General features: G+C 40.8%; 2 protein-coding genes across 2 annotated transcripts; one reads left to right on the forward strand and one right to left on the reverse strand.

The window, feature by feature from the left end:
• The first annotated feature begins 37 nt into the window (after positions 1-37).
• Positions 38-21282, forward strand: tbc1d31 (TBC1 domain family, member 31). The gene is given in 24 exon segments (XM_061673895.1): positions 38-575; positions 1238-1375; positions 1544-1583; positions 1585-1660; positions 1826-2004; positions 5755-5906; positions 6301-6460; positions 6575-6775; positions 6867-7019; positions 7499-7578; positions 7668-7814; positions 7908-8041; positions 8119-8252; positions 8364-8543; positions 10502-10734; positions 10820-10892; positions 10975-11054; positions 11119-11254; positions 14724-14816; positions 15509-15595; positions 16402-16578; positions 16664-16733; positions 19756-19890; positions 19986-21282. Coding segments are annotated over 24 exon segments (3084 nt in total). The 5' UTR covers positions 38-504; the 3' UTR covers positions 20141-21282.
• On the reverse strand, positions 20517-26496 carry zgc:101716 (uncharacterized protein LOC492784 homolog). Its single transcript, XM_061673897.1, has 8 exons — positions 26279-26496; positions 25935-26036; positions 25618-25761; positions 24063-24113; positions 23791-23968; positions 21646-21736; positions 21453-21585; positions 20517-20923 (listed from the first exon to the last, which is right to left on the reverse strand). The coding sequence occupies exons 1-8, from the start codon at positions 26381-26383 to the stop codon at positions 20753-20755; spliced, it is 975 nt and encodes a 324-aa protein (XP_061529881.1). The 5' UTR covers positions 26384-26496; the 3' UTR covers positions 20517-20752.
• Between the last annotated feature and the right edge of the window lie 1298 nt (positions 26497-27794).

The raw sequence follows: 27794 nt of genomic DNA on the forward strand, positions 1-27794 counted from the left end.
CCAGAAGCGGCTGTATGTGTTAATTATTGTTTTTCCGCTAATGGCATTGTCACACGTTCAATTTTGATTGATAAGAAACAGAAAACGAATACTCAAAATGATTTGAGAAAATTTGCCCGCCTTTATAATGATGGAAATGCTGGGTGCTGGGTGATGGGGGGTCCTGGTAAACGACATCTCCCGTGGTGCACCTCTCTGTTTATGTATGACGTCGACTCTGGCCGACAACTAATGAATGACTACGAAAACAAGTTGGAGGAAGTTAGTGAATTTACGATTTAAAAAGCGCGAGTAGGTCTTTCTAACGAGGCAAACATGTGAAAGCTTTAAATGATAGTGACTGGCACTTGTTTATTTGTCCATACAAGAAAGCGTTGGTTTTCTTTTCCCAAATTTCCCGCTACCCACCCCGCCAGCAAGGATTAGCCGCTTGGCATTGCAGCTTGACATGTAGCTCCAACTGAAGCCTCATTTATAAATCCAGTTTTTACAAACCTCATAATAATGGATGTGACCGACATTGGGAACAGAGAAGAAGGGAAGCTCAAGCATCGAAAACCATCTTCTGGAAAAGGGTAATATTAACTACAGCTGAGCTTCATGAACCGCTTACACGGTTATTGTCGTGGTTGTATTTAAACCTTTTCAATATTGTGCCCTATTGAGATTCGAAACATTAACCACTTGTGTCACTTCATAGTCATATTTCATATTTTAACAAACAAAAGATAGTGTGTGTGTGTCCTGTAAGCAGCAGCATAGAAATATATCTAACAAGTGGAACAAGCTCGCTACAAATCGAACAACCTGCACAAATTAAGCAGTCCTCTCTAGAGAAGCAAGAAAATTGATTTTAAACAATCGAACCTGTCATCACTGACTGAGTACGCTGCTAAATAAATGGTCAACGGCGTGATGCTAACTCTATATAAAAACAACAACAAAAAACAATCATCATGTTACTGTAAATGACATTACGTTGTTGGCATTTTTAAATTGCACATGTAAGAATGTTAGCATTGTTCTCACACTGTGAATTTGTTTTATATTTCATTTTTCATTTAAATATTTAATGACATGATTTCCCTTAATTTCCAAATAATCTGTGTCTTAAAAGGCATACAATAGCATGTCAGCCTAGTATTGTCGTCGCCATGAGAGAGCAGCCATGATTTTCAAATTGTTTGGTTTCCTCGTTTCAGTTTTCCTTCTTAGTGTGTTGTTTGTATTTCCCCAGTGTGTTGTTGACGGTGGTCCGTACTGCTCAGCAGACTAAGGTGCGTTTCCTCCATGCAGCCTTTGACACCACAGGAGAATACTTCCTGGCTGGTGATCACCATGGCAACATCTATGCCTTTGACATAAGTAGAAACAGGTGAGTCAATTATTTTTTTCTCCAGCCTATTCCATAAAACACATTTATGATGCCCGCATGCCTGACACATATTTGATAGACATTTAAATGTGTGCTGCATAATCTAGCACCACAGTTTTTCTTTAACGCTCCCTTAACAAGATGATTGTCCCTCTCATCTTTGGACAGATTTCATCTAGTGCAGAAGACGGGACAGGCCTGCACTGCATCTGGCGTTAAGCTTCCATCGGAGCGCAGAGTTCCTGGTGGCTCTTGTTGACAATACCATCAAGTGTTTTGACCAAGGTATGACAACAATGACAAATCATCATCATCTTTGATTCCAATTGAGTTTTAATGCAACCTGTCTTCTTTCTTTCATAAACCAGCTTCATCTACCATTGATATATCATGTGAACCACCACCCTACTAACCAGAAATAAATACTTTGTGCTTGTGTTTTTTGCACAGACACAAAGCAGATGGTCAGTTGGATGCGCGGTCATGAAGGGGCAGTTTCGTCCATCTCCATCCATAGCTCAGGCCGGTATGCTGTCACCACATCCTCAGACACCGCTCAGCTGTGGGACCTGGACACCTTCCAGAGGAAGAGGAAGCTCAACATTCATCAGTCAGTTGGCATACAGAAGGTAAAGGATTTTTTAGAGAGCATCAAGTACCCATCCACTACTTTTAAATTTGTAGTTGTACTGGGTTAGATTATCTTCTTGGAACACTTTCTAGGCCAAGGACCCAAATATGGTTGGTTAACCTTATGTCATATTGATGGCACTTGCCTCACCGTAAGGCAGTAAACCCATGTGATTTGTCCCAGCCAGTCAGCAATGGAAGGTTATAAAAGTAGAAAAAAAGTTGTTATACTGTGCCACCAGAAAGTATTCACAACCTTCACAGTTTTCCACATTTTGCTGTTACAGACCTATTCTAAAGCTGATTTGAGTATAGGTTTCTGTAAAAAAATAAAATAAAAATAAAAATACATAAAATATGCCATAATGACAAATTGAAAACATTTTCAGACATTTGTGTAAATTTATAAAAAATGTAAACATTCAAACATAATAGGTACAACCGGAATTTCTCGTGTACAATGCCCGTTTTTTCCCCCACAAAATTGTCAAAAATCAATAGTGCACATTATACATGGCTATAGGGGAAAATGCAAAAAACTTTTAACATTTGATAAATGTATGCTGCTATCTCAAGGTTATGAAAAAGCTGTACACTTTCATTCCAATATGCCACCGCCACCTAGAGGTTATGAGAGGTGTAAACTTTCATTCCAATATGACAGGGGTACGTATGACTGCATATATGTACAGTTGTGCTCTTAAGTTTACATACCCTGGCAGAATTTGTGCAATTTATTTATTTATTTATTTTTAAATACGACTGATGACTGAACAACAACCACCATTAATTCCTTTATGATTATGTTTTGTTTAATGATAATGCTTTTCTGAAATGCTTGACAGTTTAATTTGAATCCCATTAAAATAAAATTAAATGTGTTTCGCTGGCCCATCATGTTTTCTTTAAAGAATGGTACAAATCTTACAAATTCTTCCTGGGTAATCAAACATATGAGCACAACTGTGTTTTTTCTCATTTACTAAATAAAAGTAGGGCTGTGAATTTCAAAATAGGAGCAAGTAAATTAAAAAAAAGTATTACATGTTCAAATAAAGTACTTAACGTCAGAATAATTCTTTGAAAAAAAACTAACAAAATACAGATAATACTTAATGTTTTGATCATATGGTTAGAAGCAAAATCATGCATTGAAAAAATGCATGATACATGGGTAGAAGGTTTTTCCAGAATTTTTAGGTCAAGTTTGGGAGTGCGTATTATACACGGGTGCGCATTATACACGAGGAATTACGGCAAGTATTCAAGCCCTTTGCTATGACACGCAAACTTAATCTCAGGTGCATCTGATTTCCACTGATCATCCTTGAGATGCTTCTACAACTTGAATGGAGTCCACCTGTGGTAAATTCAGTTGATTGAACAACATTTGGAATGGCTCACACCTCATTGTCTCATTGTTGGCAGTGCATATCAGAGCAGAAGCCAAGCAATGAACTCTGAGGAATTTTTTTCAGACCTCTGAGACCGGATTGTGTCAAGGCACAAATCTGGGGACGGATGCAAAAGAATTTCAGCAACATTGAAGGTCCCAAAAAGCGCTGTGGTCTTGATTATTCAGAAATGGATGAAGTTTGGAACCACCTGGACCTAGATCTGGCCATCCAACAAAGCTGAGTAACCAGGGAAGAAGGGCCTTGGTCAGAGAGGTGAACAAGAAGCCAATGGTCACTCAGGCAGAAGTCCAGTATTGCCTTCCGGAGATAGAACCATCCAGAAGGTCAACCATTGCTAATCACCAATCAGGCCTTTATGGTAAAGTTGCCAGACGGAAGCCACTTCTCACTAAAAGGCACATGCCAGCCTGCTTGAATTTAGCCAAAAAGCAGCTTAAAGATTCTCAGACTTGCAGAAAGAAAATTCTCTGGTCTGATTAAACCAAAATAGAACTTTTTGTCCTGACTTGCATGCGTCATATCTGGAGAAGAAGAAGCACTGCTCATCACCTGGCTAACACCATCCCTACTGTCAAGCATGGTGGTGGCAGCATCATGCTGTGGGGTCTGCTGCAGTAACTGGGCGACTCGTCCACATTGAGGGTAAGATGACAGCTGCCAAATATAGAGAAATTCTTCATGAGAACTTGCTCCAGAGTCCTCTGGAACTCAGACTAGGGCATCGATTCACCTTCCAACATGACAATGACCCAAAGCACACAGCTAAGATAACAAAATACTGGCTTCAGTTCAGGGTGTACCCCACCTCCCGCCCGAAGCTAGCTGGGATAGGCTCCAGCAGCCCGCCACCCTAGTGAGGATAATCGGTAAAGAAAATGGATGGATGGATTATGGGATATTTTATTTAGATTATTTTTAAAGAAACTCTTCTCAAATCAGCTACAGAATAAGTCTGTAACAGCAAAATGTGGAAAAGTGAAGGGTTGTGAATACTTTCTGGTGGCACTGTAAAATATAATGAACAAAAAGCTATACTGGTATTTCATTGTCATGAATTTTACCTATTTTTTATTCCTTGTATATTATCACATTTCTCTTTTGGAATTGTAATGCTGAAATAGAATGAACTCTCCTAAAGTACAGTGGAACCTGGACAGAACGGACTAATAGGGGCGGGGGGTTTCTCCAATATAGCCGATTGTCCGTTACATTGAAGCACTTTTTTGTTGAGGCCATAGGCACCCATATTACTGTACAATACAAAATTATTGTTTTGTAGGTTTTTTTGTGGCCTAAAACGTCCAGTACAGTACAAAATCATTGTAAATAAATATTTTTTTAAACTTGAAAATATTTGAAAGTTTGACATTTTTTCCAAACTTACAACACCAGTGTGCTTGTTCATGGTGACATTGTTGACGTACAGTACTCATCATAGCCGAGTCGCTTTCATGAGCTGCGAGCAATTAATGTGCTTCCTAGTTCCAAATCTGTTGCCAAAGGCAAACGGCTTGAATTATTTATTTTTTTACTGTACCAAAAATAGCATGTTCCAGACTCCAGAGACTTGTGGATGTATTCCTCAGAGTTAACACTGCTGCTATGCCGCTCGCTCTCTCTCTCTCTGTCCTGCGATTCTGTGCACAATAGACAAGATATACAGTGATCCCTCGTTTTTCACGGTAAATGGGGACCAGAACGGGGACCAGTTAATGGGGACCAGAACGGTTAAAAACCGCGAAAGGTTAAAAACCGCAAAGTAGGATTTGCCCCCCTCCCCAGGAATTTTTGTGTATGTGTATGTGGGTACCAGAATGTTTAAAATATGTCAACAGTAATTATACTTTACATATTTGAGACAAAGATTACAACAGTACACATATTTACTTAACTCTTTAATTATAAAACCTTATACAGTAATTAACATTCATCAACATTGCCTTCTGAGAGAGGCGAAGAGGCTTGCTTTGGTGGCAGAGAATAAAGGATTTGATGTTCTGTCTATACTATAGAGTCATGCAAGCTTTTAATTGAAATATTTGGAATTCAAAATTTTAACAGTAGACCAACCAAGTATTTACACACGTGCTACGACTTTACCTTATTGGCTGTCAGAAACAACATGGCTCTATTGCTTCTTAGTGGGGTGTACAGGGTCCATTTTGATCACCAGATTAAATGACCAAATATGACTCCTTTGCTCGATTTCGTGTGCTGTAATTCTGCTGCTAAAGCAGGAATTTTCACTCGCCAAACCAGGTGCCATAAATACATAAAATTATCACACTGATCTTGCTTTCATAATTAATGTAATGGTGGTCCTTGTTTCAGGTTTTCTTCCTTCCTCTTAGCAACAACATCCTCAGCTGTTTCAGTGACGACTCCATTTTTGCTTGGGACAGCAACACGCTAGTGTGTGAATACCAGCTTCCAGTGCCAGACTCTGGACCCCGGCTTTTCTACAAGGCTTTCGCTGTGACACAGTGAGTCTCTTACTTCTTCACAGCCACACCAACCATGTCTGCACGCCACTTTTCCATGTTTTGTAAGGCTTCACCAAAACACAATATGCCGTACTGTAGATATAGCAAGAGAGGAGATACTGAGATGAATCAGGTATTGTTGTTTAGGACCAGATTAGGAAATACCCTTACAAGGAAGAGTGGGCTTTTTTTTGCCAAGTCAAGATGGATTTTATGCTGATAGAGTTATACCCCAAAAATGCAATGCCGTGATAAAAGAAAAATGTGGTTCAACATAGATTTGGGGAGGGCATACATTTGCAACGAACCTACGTATTTATTTTTTTGATTGAATTTCATGAGTTACAGATCAGATATTTCCTATTTCCATGCTGCCAATGTGTCATGTTGACAGAGATGGTAAGAGCCTGGCAGCTGGGGGCCGGTCTAACCTGCTGCACCTGTGGTGTTTGGAAAGCAAAACGCTGGTCAAGGTGATCCAGATGCCCACTCAGGTTCGGACTGTCAGGCAGCTGGAATTCCTTTCTGACAGCTTTGATGGAGGATCCAATCAGGTATACTTGCTGTGGTGGATTGGCAATTGTTTCCCAGAGCAGGTGATGTCATGGGGACACGTCTGGCCATTAAGCATGTATTCACACCTTCTTCTCTTCCTGCTCGCTTCACAGACATTGGGTGTACTGAGCCAAGATGGAATTATGCGTTTTATTAACATTCACACCTCCAAGCTGCTCTTCCACGTCGGCTCCCACAACACTGTCATCAACACGGTGACCATCAGCCCCACTGGTCGTCATGTGGTGGCCATCTTGGACAATGGCAGCATTAGTGTCTACAGCGTTCAGAGTCTCACGGAGGATTTAAACAAAGTAACATGCATGTGATATATGGTTGAAATGAGCATGCTCTGTCAGATAGCAACTTGTAACTTACTGTCCTTCACAGCCTCCTCTCCCACAGGTGGCAGTAGTCTCTGACAGTGCAGCGAATCAGGCACCATCGAATCTAAAGGTCAAATTCGATATGATCCAAAGACCAGCTACTCACACAGGTCCGCCAAAACGGGTGAAGATCCGTGCCCCCACTGCTGGGCCTGCAGTAGAGGATAAAGAGGTAGGAATACAGAAAATAACAATATTTTAAAGTTTTACACCGCATGGAAAAAAAAGTTTTGTGTGACAGGTTTTAATCACGTAGGCAATAGTTTGAGAAATCTGCTTCAACATAGCCTGATTTGTATTTTTTTCTTAAATCTTTTGATTGGTTTGCTATTGTATGCAAAACACTGATATACAATACGACAGATGACCACAAATGAACAATCAACAAATTAAACCATCCCATGCTCCCCTTTTTTGTACACTTCCCCAGCGCATAATAAAAGGAACAATGAGACAAACAAAGTATAGATAGTGTTTCAACAAAAAAAAAACAGTAAATAAACAAAATAAAATGCCTTACAAAGAGGCCTTATTATATAATTTTATGTTGATTCATACAATCAGCAGCTCAGTCTGATGTAACTATTCAGAACAACAACAACAAAAATTCCAATTTTGTTGTAATAGAGGTTTGTCTTCATCTTATAACAGAACCAACTCCCTGGTGGTCTGAACAAGACGCGACTGCTGGGTCTTCTTAAAACATTTGGAGAATATCCTGGTAAATACAGGTACTGCAATTCTCGCCTCAGTTTGGAGCTTGAGCATGAAAGTGAATGTAGAATACTGTTGCTATCCAGAATATTGTGCAACCTTTTAGGATGTTTGTGTGGCGGTCCTTGTTGTGCCTACCTGAGAACTATGCAGCACACAGCAGTCTGACTGATAAAGGCCTCCACTCAGCCTATCTCACCCTCCATGAGAAGTATCCTATCAAAAGTCAAAAGCTCCAGAGGGGGCTGCAGAGGTTCACATCCTTCCACTAGACTTGCTCAGTTTGGTTATTCACAAGGTTCTTAATGCAACATTTTGTGTCCTCATCCCCTCCATCTACTCACAGGGTTTTGTCTGCACTGTCTCACTGGGCTTCCATCTTTGGAGAGGTGGAGTATCTTCCACTGTTAGCCTTTCCATTCGTCAAGCTCTTCCAGAACAATCCCATGCTGTGCTTTGAGGTGGTGGCCACTGTCTTAGGTATGTTTTGACTGTAACTGGGAGCTTTCGCACATGCAAGCTGTGTGTTTAGTTGACTTGGATGTGCTGTTTCACAGTGAACTGGTGTCAACACTGGTTTGAGTACTTCCCCAACCCTCCCCTAAACATCTTGAGCATGGCAGAGAACATTCTGGCGCATCATGACAAGGAGCTGCTGCAACACCTGGTGGACTGTGGGATCACCTCCCAGGTAATGCTCCATGATAACACACAACGTGGAAGAGACGCATGGCGTAGCCCACCACCGAATGTACACGTGACCCCATCTTTGCATTTTGTTATTTTTCTGTATTTGTGGCAGCTCTATGTGTGGCCTCTCTTGGAGACTTTATTCTCTGAGGTTTTGACCCGTGACGAGTGGCTCAGACTCTTCGACAACGTCTTCTCCAACCATCCGTCCTTCCTGCTGATGGCCTGCGTGGCCTACCTGACGTGCTGCCGGGAGCCCCTCTTGCTCTGCTCCCAGAAAGAGGACTTTGAGGTGACCTCTCTTTGTCTTGCTGTCTCTGTCTCTCTATCTCTCTCTATTGAGACTGGGAGTGTATCAGAATAGCCCAAGTGGGCTCACTTATTAACATTCCATATGCATAAGATAGGGCCTGAAAGAGCCGAATGCAGCTTCCCGCACAGTGTATGTGACCTATCAAAATAAGCTTTACTGTAGAAAATGCACACCTGTATAGCAAACTCATGCGTATGTACATTTATGTGACAGGCCGCAGTTGGTGAGGTGGTGAATTGAAGCCAAATTGTATTATGATGCATCTCACACTTCAAATTTTACTTAATAGCAGACATTTATCATAGACCGGGGGTGTCAAACTCATTTTTATCACGGGCCACATTATAGTTAGGGTCTCTGGCAAAGGGCCGCTATGACTGTGAAACCATATAAATGTGATGTAATAACATGAGGCAATTAAACAACAAATTGATGGCTAACTAGTTTCGACATCAGAAGTCAATAGTTTAACTATTGATCAAGTTGCTGTAAAAAGGGGTTTGGTAACAAAAGAATGCTTTTGCAATATCTCAACGTGATGATTTCTTACATATGACAAATTGAAATTTTGGTTCAGATTTTAGCAAGAATCATGGAAGTTGATGCACAGGATTTGCTTTTGCGGGCCACATAAAATAATTTGGCGGGCCGAATCTGGCCTTTAGTTTGACATCTATGTCAGAGACTATGTTGAGATTTTGCACTTTGTGATTTTATGTTCTTGATGTTTTGTCTGTCCTTTTGTAATAACGCTGCTCCTCACGCCGTTTAAATAGCCCCTCAGTGATAAATAGTGTTTTGATTGATTGAGAAGGATCTGATTGATGCAATCATAATGCCAAGATGTGAACCAGTTAGTCTGATTGCCATGTAAGCATATAAATAGTGCGGTGACATTTGTGATGATGATGGCCCTCCCGGCACTGCTACAAGACATTGTAGGATCTGTTTGTAGACATGCTCCTTGATCGTCTGACCCACATCGAAGCGAGAAATTTGTAGTTTGTAGTCTGGGATAAATATATTTTGTGACACGTATCCTGGGACTTGTCTGACACTTCTCATATATATGTACAGCTTTAGAAAAAAAATAAGAGACCAGCACTGCCCTTTTTTTTTTTTTTTTTTTTTGCAAATACATGCTCTAAATAACAATATTGGAATTTGGAAGTTATGTTATCAATAGTGTGTAGAATAAAAGAGATGATCATACTCAAACATACATTTATAAATTCCAAAGCTGTATGTATTTTGTTCCTTGTACACCCTGACAGTTCACCAACTAATTGCAGGGCCTGTAAAAACAGACAACCATGCACTCACATTCACACATAAGGATAATTTTGTCTAATTTAGCAAACCGGAATGTGGGAGGAAGCCAAAGTACTTGGAGAATCACCCCCCCCCCCCCCCCCCCCCCCCCAAAAAAAAACATCCACATAGGAGTGCCTGAGCTGAGATTTGAACCGAGACACGGTAACTAACACTTCACCATGCTGCCCTCCAAACAATTGTTCCCGGAAGAAATAATGCAAAGTGAATTAATGTCTCAAACTGTCACCATCATAAAAGCTTTACTAACTATAAGGCAGTGTTTACGAGTAAGTAACATTTTAAAATTGCATTCCCTCGCAATACACATTGCAAGGAGACGCAAAAGTCCCCACCCCCATGTTAGCTAAGGGGCTACGTAATGTCCTGCTTTGTGGTCATCATCATCCTTTTCCACTCTGGAACATTTCTGTGGTAGAATTGCGAAAAGCCAAGCAAACGACAAACACACTGTGGAGTGATGTATTCCTTTATGCTCAGTGAGCTGAAGTCTCATGTGACATGATGCGTGAGTATGAACTCACAAGTGTTGTTGACTTTTGAGGCATATTTCTTCAGAAAACTGAAATTACAATTTTTACCTTTCTTGTTTTTCCATGTATCAGTATTTTTTCCACCATCGGAACAACTTGGACATGGAAGCCATGATTAAAGACGCCTACCGGCTGATGATTAAAACACCGGCTGACATTCAGCCAATGCGGCTGCTCTCTGACGTCACGCCGCTCACAAAAGGCCAGTACCCTGTGTTTAATCACTACCCGGAATTCATAGTGGAATATCAGAACCGGGAGAGGGAAAAGATACGACAGCAAGAGATGGAATACCTCGAGGAAAGGTGATATTGCACTTTACAATTGTTTTCAAAGATTATTTTTAGAGGATAAAGAAGAGATGTAAAGGTGTGCACACGGTCTCATTAGGCAGGAGGTAATGACGCTGCGTAAAGATTTGGTGGCGCAACAATCGGAAGAGGACGCCTATTATGTGCAACAGGTAGAACTTAAGCAGCGCAATGACGTGTTAGATAAGAATACACGTTTTCAAAATGTCTGGCTTAACTCTTTTGACTTCACAGGAGTTGCTTCAGAAGGCTGAAGAACAGCGCAGAAATATCCTCGCACAGGAGGAAGAGAAACTAACACAGCAAAGGAAAAAGTAAACACTCATACCAAACTCTATGTTGGAAAAATGTTTTTTATTGATCATGGTCCTCTCACAGTTTAGCAGCGATGAAGAGAGAGCTGAAGGCGAAGGAGTTACAAATGCTTGATGCAAACAAAAGACGTCTCCTCCAACATCAACAGGACCTGCAAGTCTCGCAAATCCGTAGACTGGACCAGGAGATCACAAGGAAGGTGACAAGGATGTTCTCAGTCCAAGAATTGACAAGGAGCTCTTCAGGGCCACTCAACTCCCTCTTGTTTTGTTTATGTGGTGACATTTTTGCTGTTTCAGGAAATAATTATCTTCCTATCATAATGCAAATCTGAAATAAGCAGTTAAGCCCAAATTTATTTAAAATGGGCATCTTTCCTTTGTTTTTGTTTTATACTATGATGACATTTGGGTTTCAGATCAAAAGATGAATATGAGACAAAAGTTCAGAATTCCAGCTTTTATTTTACGGTATTTACATCTAGATATGTTAAACAACTCAGGACAGAGCACCTTTTTTTTCTGAAGCCGCCCATTTTAAAAGTGAGCAAAAGTATTGGAACGTGACTGATGGGTGTTTCTAGTTGCTCAGGTGTTCCCTTTTGATTGATTGCTTAAACATTAGGTAGTGCTTGTTTTTGGCTTTGGGTTTCACCTGTGAAAACTGAATTTGCTGTTAAGCAAACATGAAAATCAGAGAGCTGTCTATGGGAGAAAAGCCAACCATTTTGAAGCTGAGAGAAGAGGGAAAATCGATCAGAGAAAGAAATATACAGGCCATACCACAAGATGCAAACCACTCATCAGCAAAAGGAATCAGAAGGTCAGATTGAATTAGTAGAACAAAAATGAGCCACAAAAGTTTTGGAACAAAGTTTTCTGGACTGATGAGACCAAGATTAACCTCCACAGAAGAGATGGAACGGCCAAAGTATGGGGAAAGAAAGGATCTGCTTATGATCCAAAACACACAAGCTCATCTGTGAAGCATGGTGGAGGTAATGTCATGGCTTGGGCTTGCATGGCTGCTTCTGGAACAGGCTCACTAGTGTCTATTGATGATGTAACTCATGATGGTAGCAGCAGAACGAATTATGAAGTCTACAAAACCAGTTTTTCTGGCAATTTAGAGAAAAATGCATCCATGCAATAAGACAATGATCCAAAACACACTGCGAACACAACAAAGGACTTCATCAGGGGGAAACATTGGACGGTCAATCACCGGACCTTAACCCAACAGAGCATGCATTTCACCTCCTGAAGAGGAGACTGAATGAAGAAACCCCCAGAAACAAACAAGAACTGAAAGAGGCTGCAGTAAAGCCCTGGAAAAGCATTTCAAATGAAGAATGCAACAGTCTGGTGAAGTCAGTGGGTCGGAGGCTTGATGCAGTTATTGCAAATAACGGTTATGTCACAAAATATTAAATGTTGTTCACTTTAAGTTAATTTAATAATGTCTGTACCTTGCAATACTTTTTCTCACTTGAAAAGTGGGTGGCTTCAAACCAAAGGTGCTCTATCCTGAGCTGTTCCACACATCTAGATGTAAGTACCATGAAATAAAAGCTGAAATTCTGCACTTTTGTCTCATATTCATCTTTTCATTTGAAATCTAAATATCTTAGTATACAACAAAAACAAAGGAATTGGTCTTGCTGTTCCAATACATTTGGAGGAGGCTGTATCCCTCCCCAATACATTCCATTAGTCCAAAAAATGAAATATTAAAACAGGTCAGCTCCATACAAATAGAGACATCAATGCAAAAATATACCCTCTGACATGCTTTCCTTAAATCATTACAGAGGCTACTGAAAAAAAATAAATGCTACAATATATCACTAAGCAGAGGAACAGAAACTAAGGATTCCCAGGCCTTTAAGAGTGATCGTGCATTTTTGACTTGAAATTTTGGACTCAAGCAAAGAAATCAGTTAGTAGGCAGTATTCAATTTCTAATGTAAATAAAAGAAATATGACTGATGAAAAATACTGTAAAATTAGTGAACATACTTTCTCAATGGACAATTTTGTTATTGTGAGCATAGCATGATTATTACTGCAGCAATAATAGCGTTTTGGAGGTACAATATATGAATATAAACATTGGATGGATGGGGATAGAAGTGCACGGTAATATGTGATTGGAAGAGGTCTTTTTCACTAAAACCTGTGGGGAAATGCACAGAAACGACTGAAGCCTTTTGAGGACTCGGCCAGCAAGAAAGAGGTCTTTCGGTTTGCCTGCTTTTGTATCTTTGCCACACCTGTACCGTTAACCTTCCTGTAATACCGTGAGCTTTCCCCACGATATCGCAATATTTATCAGACTGTGAGATTAATACCGCGATAAAACTCAACTCTGAGAAATATATATCATTACATTTCTGAAAGGCACATATGCTTTTTTTCTCACTGTCTGACATGAAGTCAGACTAAATGTTTTTTTCTATTTTAGGTCAATTAAGATCTTACATACTAAAGTGGGAACTTTTTGGAATGAAAGTGGAGTTATCCCACTGCCTTGTAAATGTACAAAGGCCGATTACAGAGTGAAAATTAAAAATAAAAAATGAAGCAAAGTTAATGTGTGAGCTATGTCTGTTAGGACATGTATATCCACAGTAAGTGCAAAAATAGAAACTTAAATTACTTTCTTATTTAATAGTCACCCAGTAGCTTGCCAAAAAAAGAGAGAGAGAAGAAGCTAAAAACACAAAGTCTACAGTATATGAGGTTACTATTAGTCAACACAAACAATTAGCAACCCCTCTCCAACTAGCATGCATCAATTTAGCTCAATTTAGTGACATTCAGCTTTTTCCTGTCCGGAGTCGACACCACATTGTGATTTGTTTGTTTGATGTAACACAATACTTTTTATCCAGGATTTAATCAACCCATGTCCCAATGAATTTAACAAACTTGTCTTTAACTGCACATGTGCACATTTGTACATGCCGTTACTGAACAAACAATACATGATATGATACATGTATAGGCATCGCTTCACACAAAGTCACACTCTCTTAATGCATATGGATTGGAGGTGTGCGCTGCCACGGCAATATTTTCTCTCTCAGCTTCGTGCATGTCACGTCACGCGAGTCACAGCACTTCTGGTTCTACGGTGCTTGTGTCAAAATAAAAGCTATGTATAAATCAACTAAAACTTTCCTGATGGGCAAAACAATGCCCGCGGGCTGGATTGGACCCCCTGATGGGCCGGTTCTGGCCCGCAGGTTGTACATTTGACACGCATGGTCTCACTTGTCTAAAAAAAATCCTCTCAGTATTCTGGCATTTAGAAATAGAAATAATTAAGGTAATCCTAATTTACCTAAAACAGGAAAAGTTTAGTCTAATTTCATGTCACTCAGTGAGAAAAAAAAAGAAAACATGCCTTTTTATATAGTGCATATGTAAACCTCTGTAGTGCATTCTAATCAACAATGCATTTACAAAAAATAGATGCATATATTGAGAGAGGGTATGAATAAAACAAAAATATTTTATATCAAAACATTATTTGTATTAAAAAATAGTAGAGCTCATTAGAATGTGCCGCTGTACCTAATGTTGCAGCCAGTAACTAAATAACAGCCATGTTGGTGGTGTTCATCAACTGTGTAACCAATTAAAAACTGATCTGTTTGGCTGCAGATGGATGTCCGTGAGCAGGAAACAGCAGCAGCAGTCCAGGATCTGGACATCAGGCAGATGGAGCTGGAGGTGCAGCGGAGGCAGCTTGAGCAGGTGAGGAGACACCTTTTATTCCCCTTCTCCTCTTCCCCTCACTCTTTTAAGAATATCATAGAATGGGCTCTTCCTCAGCACGTGTCATCCATTCACAAAATAATATGGAAATTGGTTATAGTTTTGTACTACCAAAACGGTTTAGGTCCTGAATACATGAAAGAAATGTTAATGGGATATAAACCGACTAGGGCTCTGAGATCGACAGGTCAAATAGTGGAGCACAGAGTCCAAACCAAACATGGTGAAGCAGCATTTGGCTATTATGCTGCACGCAAATGGAATAAGTTGCCAACAGAAGTGACATCAGCCCCAAGTGTCAATGTTTTTAAGTCCAGGTTCAAAACTCCTTTTAGAGCATTTCCACTTTTAAATAATATTTCTTGCATTGTACGCTTTTAATTGTACTTTTATGTTTTTCTCTGTTTTAAGTGTTTATAAGCTGTTTTTTCTCTGTTTTAAAATGCTTTTAATCATGTAAAGCACATTGGGTTACCTTGTGTATGAAATGCGCTATATAAATAAATTTGCTTTGCTTCCCAAATGACAATGTAGAAGACAGTATGAAAGTAAACATTTTGTAAACAACATGGCCACATTGGTATTTTTTTGTAATACAATTACTGTTGGTGTTAAATGCCACTGGCAGTTGTTTGATCACCTTTGTCTTCTTGACGCATTCTTTTTCTCAGGAACTGTGCAAGGAGCAACTTCGCATCGAACGACAGGTTGAAGATGTGAGGATGAAAAGGTCAGACGGAGAGAAAAGAAACATGCAGGTGAGGTCAGAAATAAGCGAAACTGATGTGTCTCGGAGGTGGGGAGGGAGAAAGTGTTGGAATCCTGCACTTTGCCAGAGCATTAGCCAACCAAGAGCAATTAACAGTAACCAGAGTCTGGAGTATGTAGTTTTTATTTTTGCAGTCATTTTGAGGAAGAACAGAATTACAAAAAAAAATAAAAGTTATTCAACTTTGTATTTGTTTTTAAACCATTTTTAATCACCTCTTGCATCATTATTTAACTTTTTGCTTGACATTTGAAGAGTTTTTATTTATTCTTGCACGTTATTGTTCTTCTTGCATTTGCAGTTTTTTAAACCAAAAATAATAAACCAGATTATACTTTCAAATTAAATGCAAAGTATAAAAAAAATTTTTTGTTACTTGTAGCTCAATTAGGCTTCATGACTTTGTCGTGTAAATCAATCATGAGTGACTTTCCTTTCAGATGTGAACTACACTGTCTCTCTCTCTCTCTCTCTCTCTCTCTCTCTATCTCTATCGCTTATCTATAGCAATCTGTTCTTGTCGTGTATTTTTTGCATTTTATTATATTGATTATCATCCCTGAAGGGGAAATTCAATATTGAATAATCAATATTATTGGCAAAAATCCAGGGCCCCAAAAGCAAATTTTAATGAGAGCCCCATGTAGACGTGGCCTGGCTGCGACTGTGACATATGCTACCAATGAGATTTTTCTTGACAAGAAAGCTATCAAAGCCACGTTCCAGCTTCGCTTTGGCTCGAGCATCTCCTGTGGCGTCGCTTCACTTTCACATTCTACTGGCACCCTCACACAGGGGCTGGAGGGCTTCCCGGCAGCGGAGGCACGCCAGCTGGGCGCCGACCGCAACTGGCAACGGGACGCCGCTGCCGAGCGCCTCCAGCACGCCGACGGCGAGCTGGAGAAGAGAAGGCGAACGCTGGCGGGAGGGGACAGGTTGATGCACATCCCGAGAAATGTGGCTGGACATGAGGTGAGAACAGCAAAAAATTAAGCGGCGATGCACAGAAAACAAAATTATTTTGTGACAAATGTGTGCTATATGTGTAATCTTGCAGTGGGATGAAGTGGTGTATCAGACAGGGCACATAGTGAAGCAACAGCAATCCAGGCCTGCAGCAGACACAAGTAACTACACAAGTCTCTCTCACACACACACACACACACACACACATTATTAGTATGTTTGATGACCAGAGACATAATTTCCAGAAACGATATTTTAGAATGCAATAAAAGCGGACTTGAGTAAGAGCTGCCTTCATCTGTGTAATATTCAAAATTGAATACAAAGTTTCTCTCCTTCAGACAATTTCACATACAATGGATAAAAATATGCTGCACAGAGGGTATGGTGGTGATTGTTGTACGGTATGCACAGCATCGCACATCACATTCAATTATTGTGAATATTGTTTCACGGGACAACACTGAAAACAATGACACTGCTACAGTGGGACAAAAAAGTTTATTATATTTTTATAATTTAGTCGCCCACCAATTGTGCAAGTTCTCCCACTTAAAAAGATGAGAGGCCTGTAATTTTCATCATAGGTATACCTCACCTATGAGAGTCAAAATGAGAAAAAAAAATCCAGAAAATTACATTGTCTGATTTTTAAATAATTAGCAAATTATGGTGGAAAATAAGTTCCGTATTTTCACGACCATAAGGTGCACCGTATTAAAAGGTGCAGTCTCAGTTACGGGGTCTATTTCTGTATTTAACACATCCAATAAGGCGCACTGTATTATTGGGCGCAGGCATGGTAAAACCTATGCTATCTTAAAACATGCGGTAGCATGAAATGAACAGCTGGGCAAGTTCTCCATCAAACACGGCAGGTTCCCTCTCATTGTCGGAGTCAGTCTCGTTGCCGTGCGGCTCCTCAGAAATGAAGCCGGCTTTTACGAAAGCTCGAACAACAGTGCAAGCAGACACGTTAGCCCGAGCATCCACAATCCATTCACAAATTGTGGCGTAACTCGCCCGGCGCTGCCTCCTAGTCTTAGTAAAGCTGTGTTCGCCATCTGTCATCCATGGCTCCCACGCCGCTCGCAACTCCACTTTGAACGCCCTGTTTACGTCGATGTCCAGCGGCTGGAGTGACATAGATTTTTTAATGCATCTCAAGATTCAAATTAACCTTGCTGGTTGCATTCCTTAATGGAAGAGAATTGACGTCCATATTATTGGGAAGCTTTTATTTTGAAGGTGGCTTCCGCCGCGAGTTGGCGACTTATTACCGTAATGCCTAGTATGTAAAAAATTGGGGGCGGCTGGCTTGATTGCTACTTTACGAGTGGAGGCTGGTTTGACCGCAGTCATTTTCGGGGGTCCTTAGCCAAACCAATGTTGTTTTGCACAATGCACATACCGGCGCTATATACCTACTGGGGGTGTGTCTTTAGCGTTCTCTGTCACATGCACCCTTCCCCCTTTAACGGCCGCATGCTGTCCTCAACCACCTCCGCTTTTCCTCTGAAAAAGCAGCGTCGGCAGGAAATGCTCCCAGTCAGTCAAGCGGAGCGCTCATCACACAACAACATTCATAGATTTTTGAACTCGGTGCACACATAAGGCGCGCCACATTATAAGGCGCCCCGTCCATTTTGGAGAAAATTAAAGACTTTTAAGTGCGCCTTATGGTCGTGAAAATATGTTATTTGGTCAATAACAAAAGTTCATCTCAATACTTTGTTGTTATGTATCGTTTTTTTGGCAATGACAGAGGTCAAACGTTTTCTGTAAGTCTCCACCAGGTTTTCACACACTGTTGCTGGAATTTTGGCCCATTCCTCCACACGGTTCTCCTCTCGAGCAGTGATGTTTTGGGGGCTGGAGCTGGGCAACACTGAGTTTCAACTCCCTCCAAAGATTTTCTCTGGGGTTGAGATCTGGAGACTGGCTAGGCCACTCCAGGACATTGAAATGCTTCTTACTAAGCCACTCCTTTGTTGCCCAGGCGGTGTGTTTGGGATCATTGTCATGCTGAAAGACCTAGCCACGTTTCATCTTCAATGCCCTTGCTGATGGAAGTACGTTTTCACTCAAAATCTCACGATACATTCACCCCCATTCATTCTTTCCTTTACAGTCGTCCTGGTCTCTTTGCAGAAAAACATCCCCAAAGCATGATGTTTCCACCCCCATGTTTCACAGTAGCTTTGGTGTTCTTTGGATGCAACTCAGCATTCTTTCTCTTCCAAACACGAAGTTGAGTTTTTACCAAAAAGTTCTATTTTGGTTTCATCTGACCATATGACATTCTCCCAATCCTCTTCTGGATCATCCAAATGCTCTCCAGCAAACTTCAGACGGGCCTGGACATGTACTGGCTTAAGCAGGGGGACACTGTTTGGTACTGCAGGATTTGAGTCTCTGGCAGCGTAGTGTGTTACTGATGGTAGCCATTGATTACTTTGGTCCCAGCTCTCTGCAGGCCATCACTAGGTCCCCCCATGTGGTTCTGGGATTTTTGCTCACTGTTCTTGTGATCATTTTGACCCCACAGGGTGAGATCTTGCGTGGAGCCCCAGATCAAGGGAGATTATCAGCGGTCTTGTATGTCTAATAATAATTGCTCCCACAGTTGATTTCTTCACACCAAGCTGCTTACCTATTGCAGATTCAGTCTTCCCAGCCTGGTCCATATCTACAATTTTGTTTCTGATGTCCTTTGGCAGCTTTTTGGTCTTGACCATAGTGGAGTTTGGAGTGTGACTGATTGAGGTTGTGGACAAGTTTTCTGAATTTGTGTTTTTTTTCTCTAATTTTCTCTCTCATAGGTGAGGTATACCTATGATGAAAATTACAGGCCTCTCTCATCTTTTTAAGTGGGAGAACTTGCACAATTGGTGGCTGACTAAATACTTTTTTGCCCCACTGTATAATGTGTAGTCAGTGTAAATTTACAGTCTCCTCAAAATAATGCAATATACAGCCAATATTGTCGAAACCACTGGCAACAAAACTGAGTACATACACCCTTAAGTGATAATGTCCAAATTGCGCCTGATGTCAGCTGGGATAGGCTCCAGCTCACCTGTGACCCTAATGAGGACAAGCAGCATCTAAAAATGGATGGACAGATGATTAGCTAACAGGCAAGTGCACGTACGTAACACATTCTTAATCGTGTGGTTCCAGGTTATTCAAGACCAGGCTTCAACATCAGTCGTGTCAGGAAGGCCACCGCCAAGCCAGCCACACCGAAGCAGGCGGGAAGCAACGCCATGGTGTGTCTGAACAGCAGTTCCCCCACAGAGAGCACTGGCACAAATTGTGAGTCGACATGGGCAACATATTAAATGACCAGTTTACAGAGCATTAAAGCCCATCATTTCATGTATTCTTCTCTCTCTTCTTCTACCTGCCAGTCTCACTGGACAGAGGCCGGGCACATTTGGACAGCCAAGAGAGACAACTGATTAGGGAAATGAATTGTCTGAGATTGAAGCTTGCTGCCAGAGCCATAGAGGACAGCTTTGCCTCCCGGTGGTCACTCGACACGCCACACGCCGCCTCCTACTGACCACTAGCTCTTACTCAACTTCAAACATTTCAACTTGTCACTGTACTTTGCTCATCACATTATTTAACATTTACATGCATGTTTTTCATGCTGTATAATGTCTTTAACATTGAGTCATGTTTATTGGACATATTTTAAAGGCTGTTTTACTTACATTTTTTTTTGTAGATTACTTTCACTATTGGAACTGTCAAACTTTCAATAGATGGCCACTTTTAGTCATGAATGGCAGCATGTAATAAGCTCTACATTTTTCTTGTATTATTTTTTGGGGGTGTTAATTGCAATTTATCATTTCTGTGGATAACATTTGCAAAGGGGTTGAATAGTTTTTGCTCATGCTATACAAGCACAAAACCATGGGTAAAACTCCAAATTGTGCCTTTAAAAACATCTTTATACATAACATTTGGGTATAGAACATGTCTACATTTTAAAATATGCTTTAAAATCTCAGTTCTCTGAGAATTATTTCATCCAGTGACACACTTTATATGAAGGCACACATTACATTTAGGCAGCCTATTAAATTACAGTGCAAAAAAGCCCAACTTCTCCATCCAGTTATTTTTGTTTGGTTCACCACGCTTTGTAGTGGACAACACGGAAGCATCACGACTTGGTGTCGCTTGGCCCGCGACGTCCATCAGCATCCAGAACCCTACTCATTAAGATCTTATTCCACCAGCGCTCCCCGAAGCTCTGCACACAAACACTAGACAGACTCTTGCCGTCCTGATATTCCTCCCTCATCTTCTCTGGGTTCAGGTCCTCTGACATGACCTGGCAATAAAAAGACACGTGCACAGGTGTCAAACCTAAGGCCTGCAAGGCAGATCTGACTTCTGTTCAAAACTAGTCTATCATAAAAATGATGACAATCAAATGGAGAGCCTACCTAGGCATGACGTAAATGTGAAAATCAGTGGAGCACAAGAAATAAAGTACTGCAGTAAAAACACAACTAAGTGTTATTCAAACTGCCTAACCCAATGCCATCCTTAGTGGGGTTTTTTTAATCGCATAATAATTCACACAATGTTTTCTGCCTCCTTCATTTCCTAAAAAGCCAAACTACTGATGTTGCATTTTCCTAAAAAGAAAAGATTTAAGATGTTAACATTTCATTTTAAATGTCATTAAATCTGTTCCTTTACACAAAAATGCAGTTTGTTTTGCAATTTACCTGACTGACAAATGAACTGTACTCATGAAATGTATTGTACTGTATAAAAAAAAACACCACTGTAACACCACGCACAGGTTGAACACTTAATTCAGTGATAATTTCTTCCAACACAGCGTTACTCACCTCAGTGAGGGTGAGCAGAGTCGCTTGGTTGAGATTAAGATGCGTTATTGCTTCCTCTGCTGTTTGGAGGACATTTTGGTTGCGTTGCAGCACAAACGACGACTGCTGCTGCTGCAGGATTCGGAGCAGAAGTCTAAAACCAGAGGGCCTATGAAAAGAGCTGTCGATGACCAGTGGTCAAGTGTGCGACTACCTCGTCCTGATGAAACACGTGCAGGCCTTCAGCCAGAGTCTGTCCTCAGAGAATTCCTCATGTTGCTCTTCAGGGTCTTTGCCTTTCTCCTCTGTCAGGAGTCAGAAACCAAATTACAAAATGTAAGGATTAAGTGTAATTTTTATTGATAATGAAGGCCCTCCGTCCATCCATTTTCTGAGCTGCTTCTCCTCACTAGGGTCGCGGGCGAGCTGGAGCTTATCCCAGCTATCATCGGGCAGGAGGCGGGGTACACCCTGAACTGGTTGCCAGCCAATCGCAGGGCACATACAAACAAACAACCATTTGCACTCACATTCACACCTAGGGGCAATTTAGAAACTTAAATTAACCTACCATGCATGTTTTTGGGATGTGGGAGGAAACCGGGAGTGCCCAGAGAAAACCCACGCAGGCACGGGGAGAACATGCAAACTCCACACAGATGGGGCCAGGGATTGAACCCCAGTCCTCAGAACTGTGAGGCAGACGCTCTAACCAGTCGCCCACCGTGATAATGAAGGCCCTCATTTTAGTAAATCCAAGTTAAGGCTTTTAAAAGTTCCACGGCACTTGACATTCAACTGCAGGAGGTCCTGGGTTTACAACGGTACCGACATATGACACTCCGCAGTTACAAAATAAACTGATAAAAGCTTTCAACAACCACACTACATGCAGGCAATACTTATTTTTTTCCATTTGATTGTTTTATATGTATGAACTACAAGTGTTTTTCAAACACATATTTACAGTGAACCCCCATTTATTGCACGGGAAACATTCTAGAAAATCTGATATAGAGAGACCATATATACTTTATTTCTTTACTCGGGCAGCAGCTAACAATTATTTTAGTAACTGATTAATCTATCAAATATTTTGTATTAATTGATCAATTAGATAAAGAACACATTTTTTAATTTCAATCCCTTTTATTCAAAAACAGGACATTATTTAAAATAGCAGAATATACACAAATTGATTACGATTCAGTTAATGGCTTGGTTCATAAAATGTCAGAAAATAGGAACGTTTATCATTATTTTCCAAAGTAGATACTGTGTTTGCAAATGTCTTCATTTGATTAAACACAAAATATAGTCAGCAGCACAGTGGACGACTGGTTAGCACATCTGCCTCACATTTCTGAGGACCCGGGTTCAAATCCGGCCTCACGTGTGGAGTTTGCCTGTTCTCCCTGCACCCGTGTGGGTTTTCTCTGGGTACTCCGGTTTCCTCCCACATTCCAAAAACATGCATGGTAGGTTCATTGAAAACTCTAAATTACCTGTAGATGTGAGTGCGAATGGTTGTTTATTTATATGTGCACTGTGATTGGCTGGCGACCAGTTCAGGGTGTACCCCACCTCTCGCCCAGTCAGCTGGCATAGCCTCCAGCATGCCCCTGACCCTAGTGCGGATATGCGGTATGGAATATGGATGGATTGAAAAAAGTCTGCGTTTATGGAGGACTACAAAAACTTGAGAATACTTATTGTTGAAAGAATGAAATTCCAAAGATTTGTACGATTTTAACAATGTATCTAAACGATTATCAAAAGTTTTAATTTGATAATCGATTAGTTCTCAATAAATCTGTTTGTATGTGTTGCTGCCCTGTGTGTGTGAGTAATTGTTTGAACCTTTATAATTACCGTGACATCCTATGCTGATTTCCATTAGCCCATCTATGGCGTTTCACATGACACGTTAGCATTAAGACTTTTGTTATTATGGTCTGGTTGAACCAGTGGCGTGACATTCAAATAGGCTTGTGGTGGGCATTAGGCCCACCACCCAAGCCAGCAAGTCTCTTTTTTCTTGACAGCAAGCGAGTGACAGCAGTCACAAAGTAATATGCTGAAAAGTTTAAATGTCAACAAGTCTAAATATGTTCACAGCATGTGGTTGAGTAAAACTATCTTAAAATATTTTTTGTATATGCTCTCTTTATATCACAGGTGGGTCCTGAATGTATACCCCATGACAAACAGGGGTTGACTTTACTGAAAAAAATATATATATATATTTTTTTTAAATTAATAAAAACAATTATAGCAGGGGTAGAAACGATGCATATATATATACTACTTGTACATATTTGTTCGCCACCGTAGGAACGGAACTCCATCGGAGACTGACCGAGGATCCCCTCTGGAACGAAGAGACCATTACGAGAGGTTGCGGGGTGCTCCAGTAGCTGCAGACACATCTTCCCCAAGTTGTACCAATTCCAGGGGTTAAAAGGCAGCAGGCTACAGAGCTCCTGTAGAGACGACATTCTGGCTCCGACAACTCCAAAATGTTGATAGACGGTGACCTTTGCGGCAAAGTAAACAATGTAACCTTCAGAAATGCAGCAATCGAAGCAGCGTATTGAGCTAGCGGAGGTGCGGATGGGCTTCAAGGTTTACCTTGAGCAGCAGCAGGCTGGTCAGGTGACAAGTGTTTGAGGCTTCTTTGCTCTGGGAAAAAAAGATACACATTTGATGCACATTTTCTTGGTATCATGACCCCCCCCCCCCCGTTTATCGTGGCTGATACGTGCGAGACGAATCAATGGGTGAAAATCTGTAGTACAAGGGAGACCATATTAAAACATTACTTTTTTTACCCGTCCCACACGCTATAAACGCAACACATTTTTGGGTTTTTGCAAGCAACTGCAAGCATACGATTTATAGAAAATACTGTACAGCAGGTGGTCTCAAACTTTTAACACCAAGTACCAGCTCAAAAAATACTTCGCTATCTTAGTACCACCATCATGACCAACCTTGAACTGCTGTTGCTTCGTAGCCAAGCCTAAGTGTTCAGAAAAGAGGCAGAGATTTTATTCCTAAAACGTACAGTTAATATTATTGTAAGCTACAGTAACAGCACAATTTGAACATGAACAAATTCTTGAAAATAGGAAAATAAAATAAAAAATACTGAAATAATAATTTTGCGATTTTTTTATCAAATGTTTGAAAACAAACAGTTCTAAAAGATCATGCAAACGTACAGGACTCAAGTTAAATACAACTTTACTGAAAAAACATACCGTATTGCATGAGAAAACAAGGTTTAAACCACGCCGGATGAACGCACATCTGCCTCACAGTTCTGAGGACCGGGGTTCAAATCCCGGCCCCGCCTGTGTGGAGTTTGCATGTTCTCCCCGTGCCTGCCTGGGTTTTCTCCGGGTACTCCGGTTTTCTCCCACATCCCAAAGACATGCATAGTAGGTTAAATGAGGACTCTAAATTGCCCTTAGGTGTGAATGTGTGCGCGAATGGTTGTTTGTTTATATGTGCCCTGCGATTGGCTGGCGACCAGTTCAGGGTGTACCCCGCCGCTCGCCTGAAGATGGCTGGGATAGGCTCCAGCACGCCCGCGACCCTTGTGAGGATCAAGCGGTACGGAAAATGGATGGATGGTTTAAACCACTGTAACCTATGCACATTTTGAACGTTTAGTATTGATTCTTCGCATCCCACTACAGGGAGCCCGAGTGACACTTTGAGAATCACTTCTGTACAGGATTGATAAGTGATCTGTGCAAGGAATACTCCTAGATAGCAGTAATGGCTAAGGTATGGAGTTCCATTGCTGTTTGTTATGTCGAAAACTACATACGTTCCACAAAAAAAATTGTCAAATAATATGGCCACAGTAGGTGAAAAGGGTGATGGAGATGGATCTAAATAAAGTTCCTCCTCTCACTTCAACATAGTTCCTCGACACCAAGATGTCAAAAGATGGTGCCAAAGCAATACTTTTATATTACACTGGGCTTTGCCTGAGCATAAAAACTACAAGTAGGTAAATTTTCTGCGAATAATGGAGGATACGCTCGCCCCTGAAAATAGGCAAATTTGCAAGCGGTGAATCGCAAATATGCGGGGGAACGCTGTAGCCTACTGTTTGGAAAGTCTCCAAGGTGCAAAGCAAATGTGAGCAGCGTGAGTTATTCCGAAGGTGTACCAGCAGATCCACTAAGCCCATCGCTCGGTCTCTCTGGCCCAGCCTGGTGCAACATCGAGCCATTCCTTCCAAAATATCTCTTTTGATTGACAGGTTGTTGTCAGCGATCCACTCCAAGCAACTGCTGTACGCATCCAGGGCTGTCTATCACACACACACACGTTTGGCATTACAAATGAAGAGAGAAATTGTGTTGAATGATGAATAGAAACTCAGTGAGCTTGATTGACATGACAGCTGGAAGTCTGATGACATTTATTAATCGTGTTACTATGTGTAAAAAGGGCAGATTGTTGTTAGATTTAATGAATAAATACCTGGTATTTGCCCTGCCTCGTAGCCAGGTCACCTCTAAACTTGAAAACTTTCTGCTTCTCCAAAGAATCTTCTGTGTCGAGAGCAGCACTTTCACAAAACCACTATAAGGGATACAACATTGGGCAATCGTTTACTCCAATGCATCTTCCTACCATACACGGAAAAATGACCAAACACTACACGTAGATAAGGCTAGGTTTATGTAATATGAAACTGGCAGGGTAGTGGCTTTGAAGTAAATCATTTTTATAGCATGTTTTCTGTTTTGCTTATTATTATTATTATTACGATACTAGTTCCAAGCTGGTACACCCAGCGGAGTACACTCGCTCCGAGCGCTCACCTCCGGCTCGCAGCATTTAGCGTTATAGGAAGACACGGATACGGAGCCTCGGTCTTTCGCCTCCGAAAATACAGAGTCATCAAAATTGCTTCCGAATAGCTCCATCGAGAGTCACTGAGACGCGCCTACTGTGCTGCCATTTCACTAGTTACAAGAGGTATGCCATTACATGCCATTTACTCGGCATCAGCGGGGACTCCGTCTTTCAAGTAAGTCCGCACGGCAACACCCCCCAGTGACGTTGGTTCCGGGTGGCAACTTTCCGATAAAGAGAAAAAACAAATACCACACGTAAAATTCCCAATTTACAATATTTTACCTAGGCCAGGGATGTACAAATTTTATCCTTGTAAGGCCACATAAAAATTAAAGGATGCAAGGACCACTTTGAAATTCTTCGATTTTAATTTATTCAAAAGCCTGTCAAGTTCAGAGATCTGGTTCTGAATACATTATACATGTTTGAAGATAATTGCTGAAAAACGTTCAAAGACTGAGAACTGTGTAGGTCTCAACTGTTATAAAAGGTATGGTGTTAAACTTAATTTTATCATTTCAGTTTTCCGGATTCTTTGGGCGTGGCTAAAAAAAAATTCGACACACACACTTCTCCCGGTACCCGCTTCCACTTTTTTTTTTTTTTTTTTTTTTTTAGCAGCATACAGGACGCGGCAAATTTATTTTATTTTTATTTTTTATTTTTTTTAAATGGATGGTGGGCCACTGACGGAGACGAATTTCAATCGGCACATTATGTATACTGGATTTATTATTTCCATGCAGCATGAGTTTTTATGTAAAAAATTTTTTTAATTCAAGGCAGTGCCTACAAATGCTACATTATTTGCAGATTTGATAAACGTTTGTCTTTATAAAACTCAAAATGACTTGAACGGTATCAAATCCCTGAAATAATTGTTGCTAATTATTATTATGAGCCATCCATCCAGGGCCGGCGCTGGGCATAGGCGCCCGAGGCGAATCTGCTGGAGGGGCGCACTGCCAGCGCCCTCCTCCTCGGGAAAAAATATTTCAATAAAATCATAAAATAATTTGTGGCGCCCACTGGTTCCCCCTTTACGTTTCTGTCTTGAAAATAACAAATACAATTACAAAATAAACTAAAGTAACTATGTTTGTCACTTGGCAAGTCACGTCACATGACGTGGGGGCGCATCTCAAGTCAGCGATCAGTCACAACAGAACAGGTGATTTTCGTTAAAAAAAAAAAATCCATCATGAAAAGGACAGCAAAGCCCTCGGGCGCACAGTTACGCAAAAGAAGAAAAGCGGATGAGGAAAATAAGTCAAAATACAAAGGTAACGTTATGTCAACATATTTTTGAAATATTAAGCATTAGCTTAACCTTCCTCTTTAGCTTTAGCTGTTAGCTTTCTGTTATCATCTCTTATGTTAACGGGTTGGTTTTGACCCACTATAAACAATAAGCTATCATCCAATTTTTTTCTCATCTCTTGGCTTCCTTATCCATGAAAATGTTGATTTTAATACTTT

This window comes from Phycodurus eques, chromosome 4, assembly GCF_024500275.1.
Source record: "Phycodurus eques isolate BA_2022a chromosome 4, UOR_Pequ_1.1, whole genome shotgun sequence".
NCBI classification, from domain to species: Eukaryota; Metazoa; Chordata; class Actinopteri; order Syngnathiformes; family Syngnathidae; genus Phycodurus; species Phycodurus eques.

Excerpts from the sequence above, each read along its gene's own strand:
- zgc:101716 (XM_061673897.1), bottom strand. The coding sequence starts at position 26,383 with ATGGAGCTATTCGGAAGCAATTTTGATGACTCTGTATTTTCGGAGGCG. Across the intron at positions 24,114-25,617 it reads TGGGCTTAGTGGATCTGCTG|AGCAAAGAAGCCTCAAACAC; the intron begins GTACACCTTCGG and ends TTTTTTTCCCAG. Across the intron at positions 23,969-24,062 it reads CCAGCCTGCTGCTGCTCAAG|GTCACCGTCTATCAACATTT; the intron begins GTAAACCTTGAA and ends TTTGCCGCAAAG.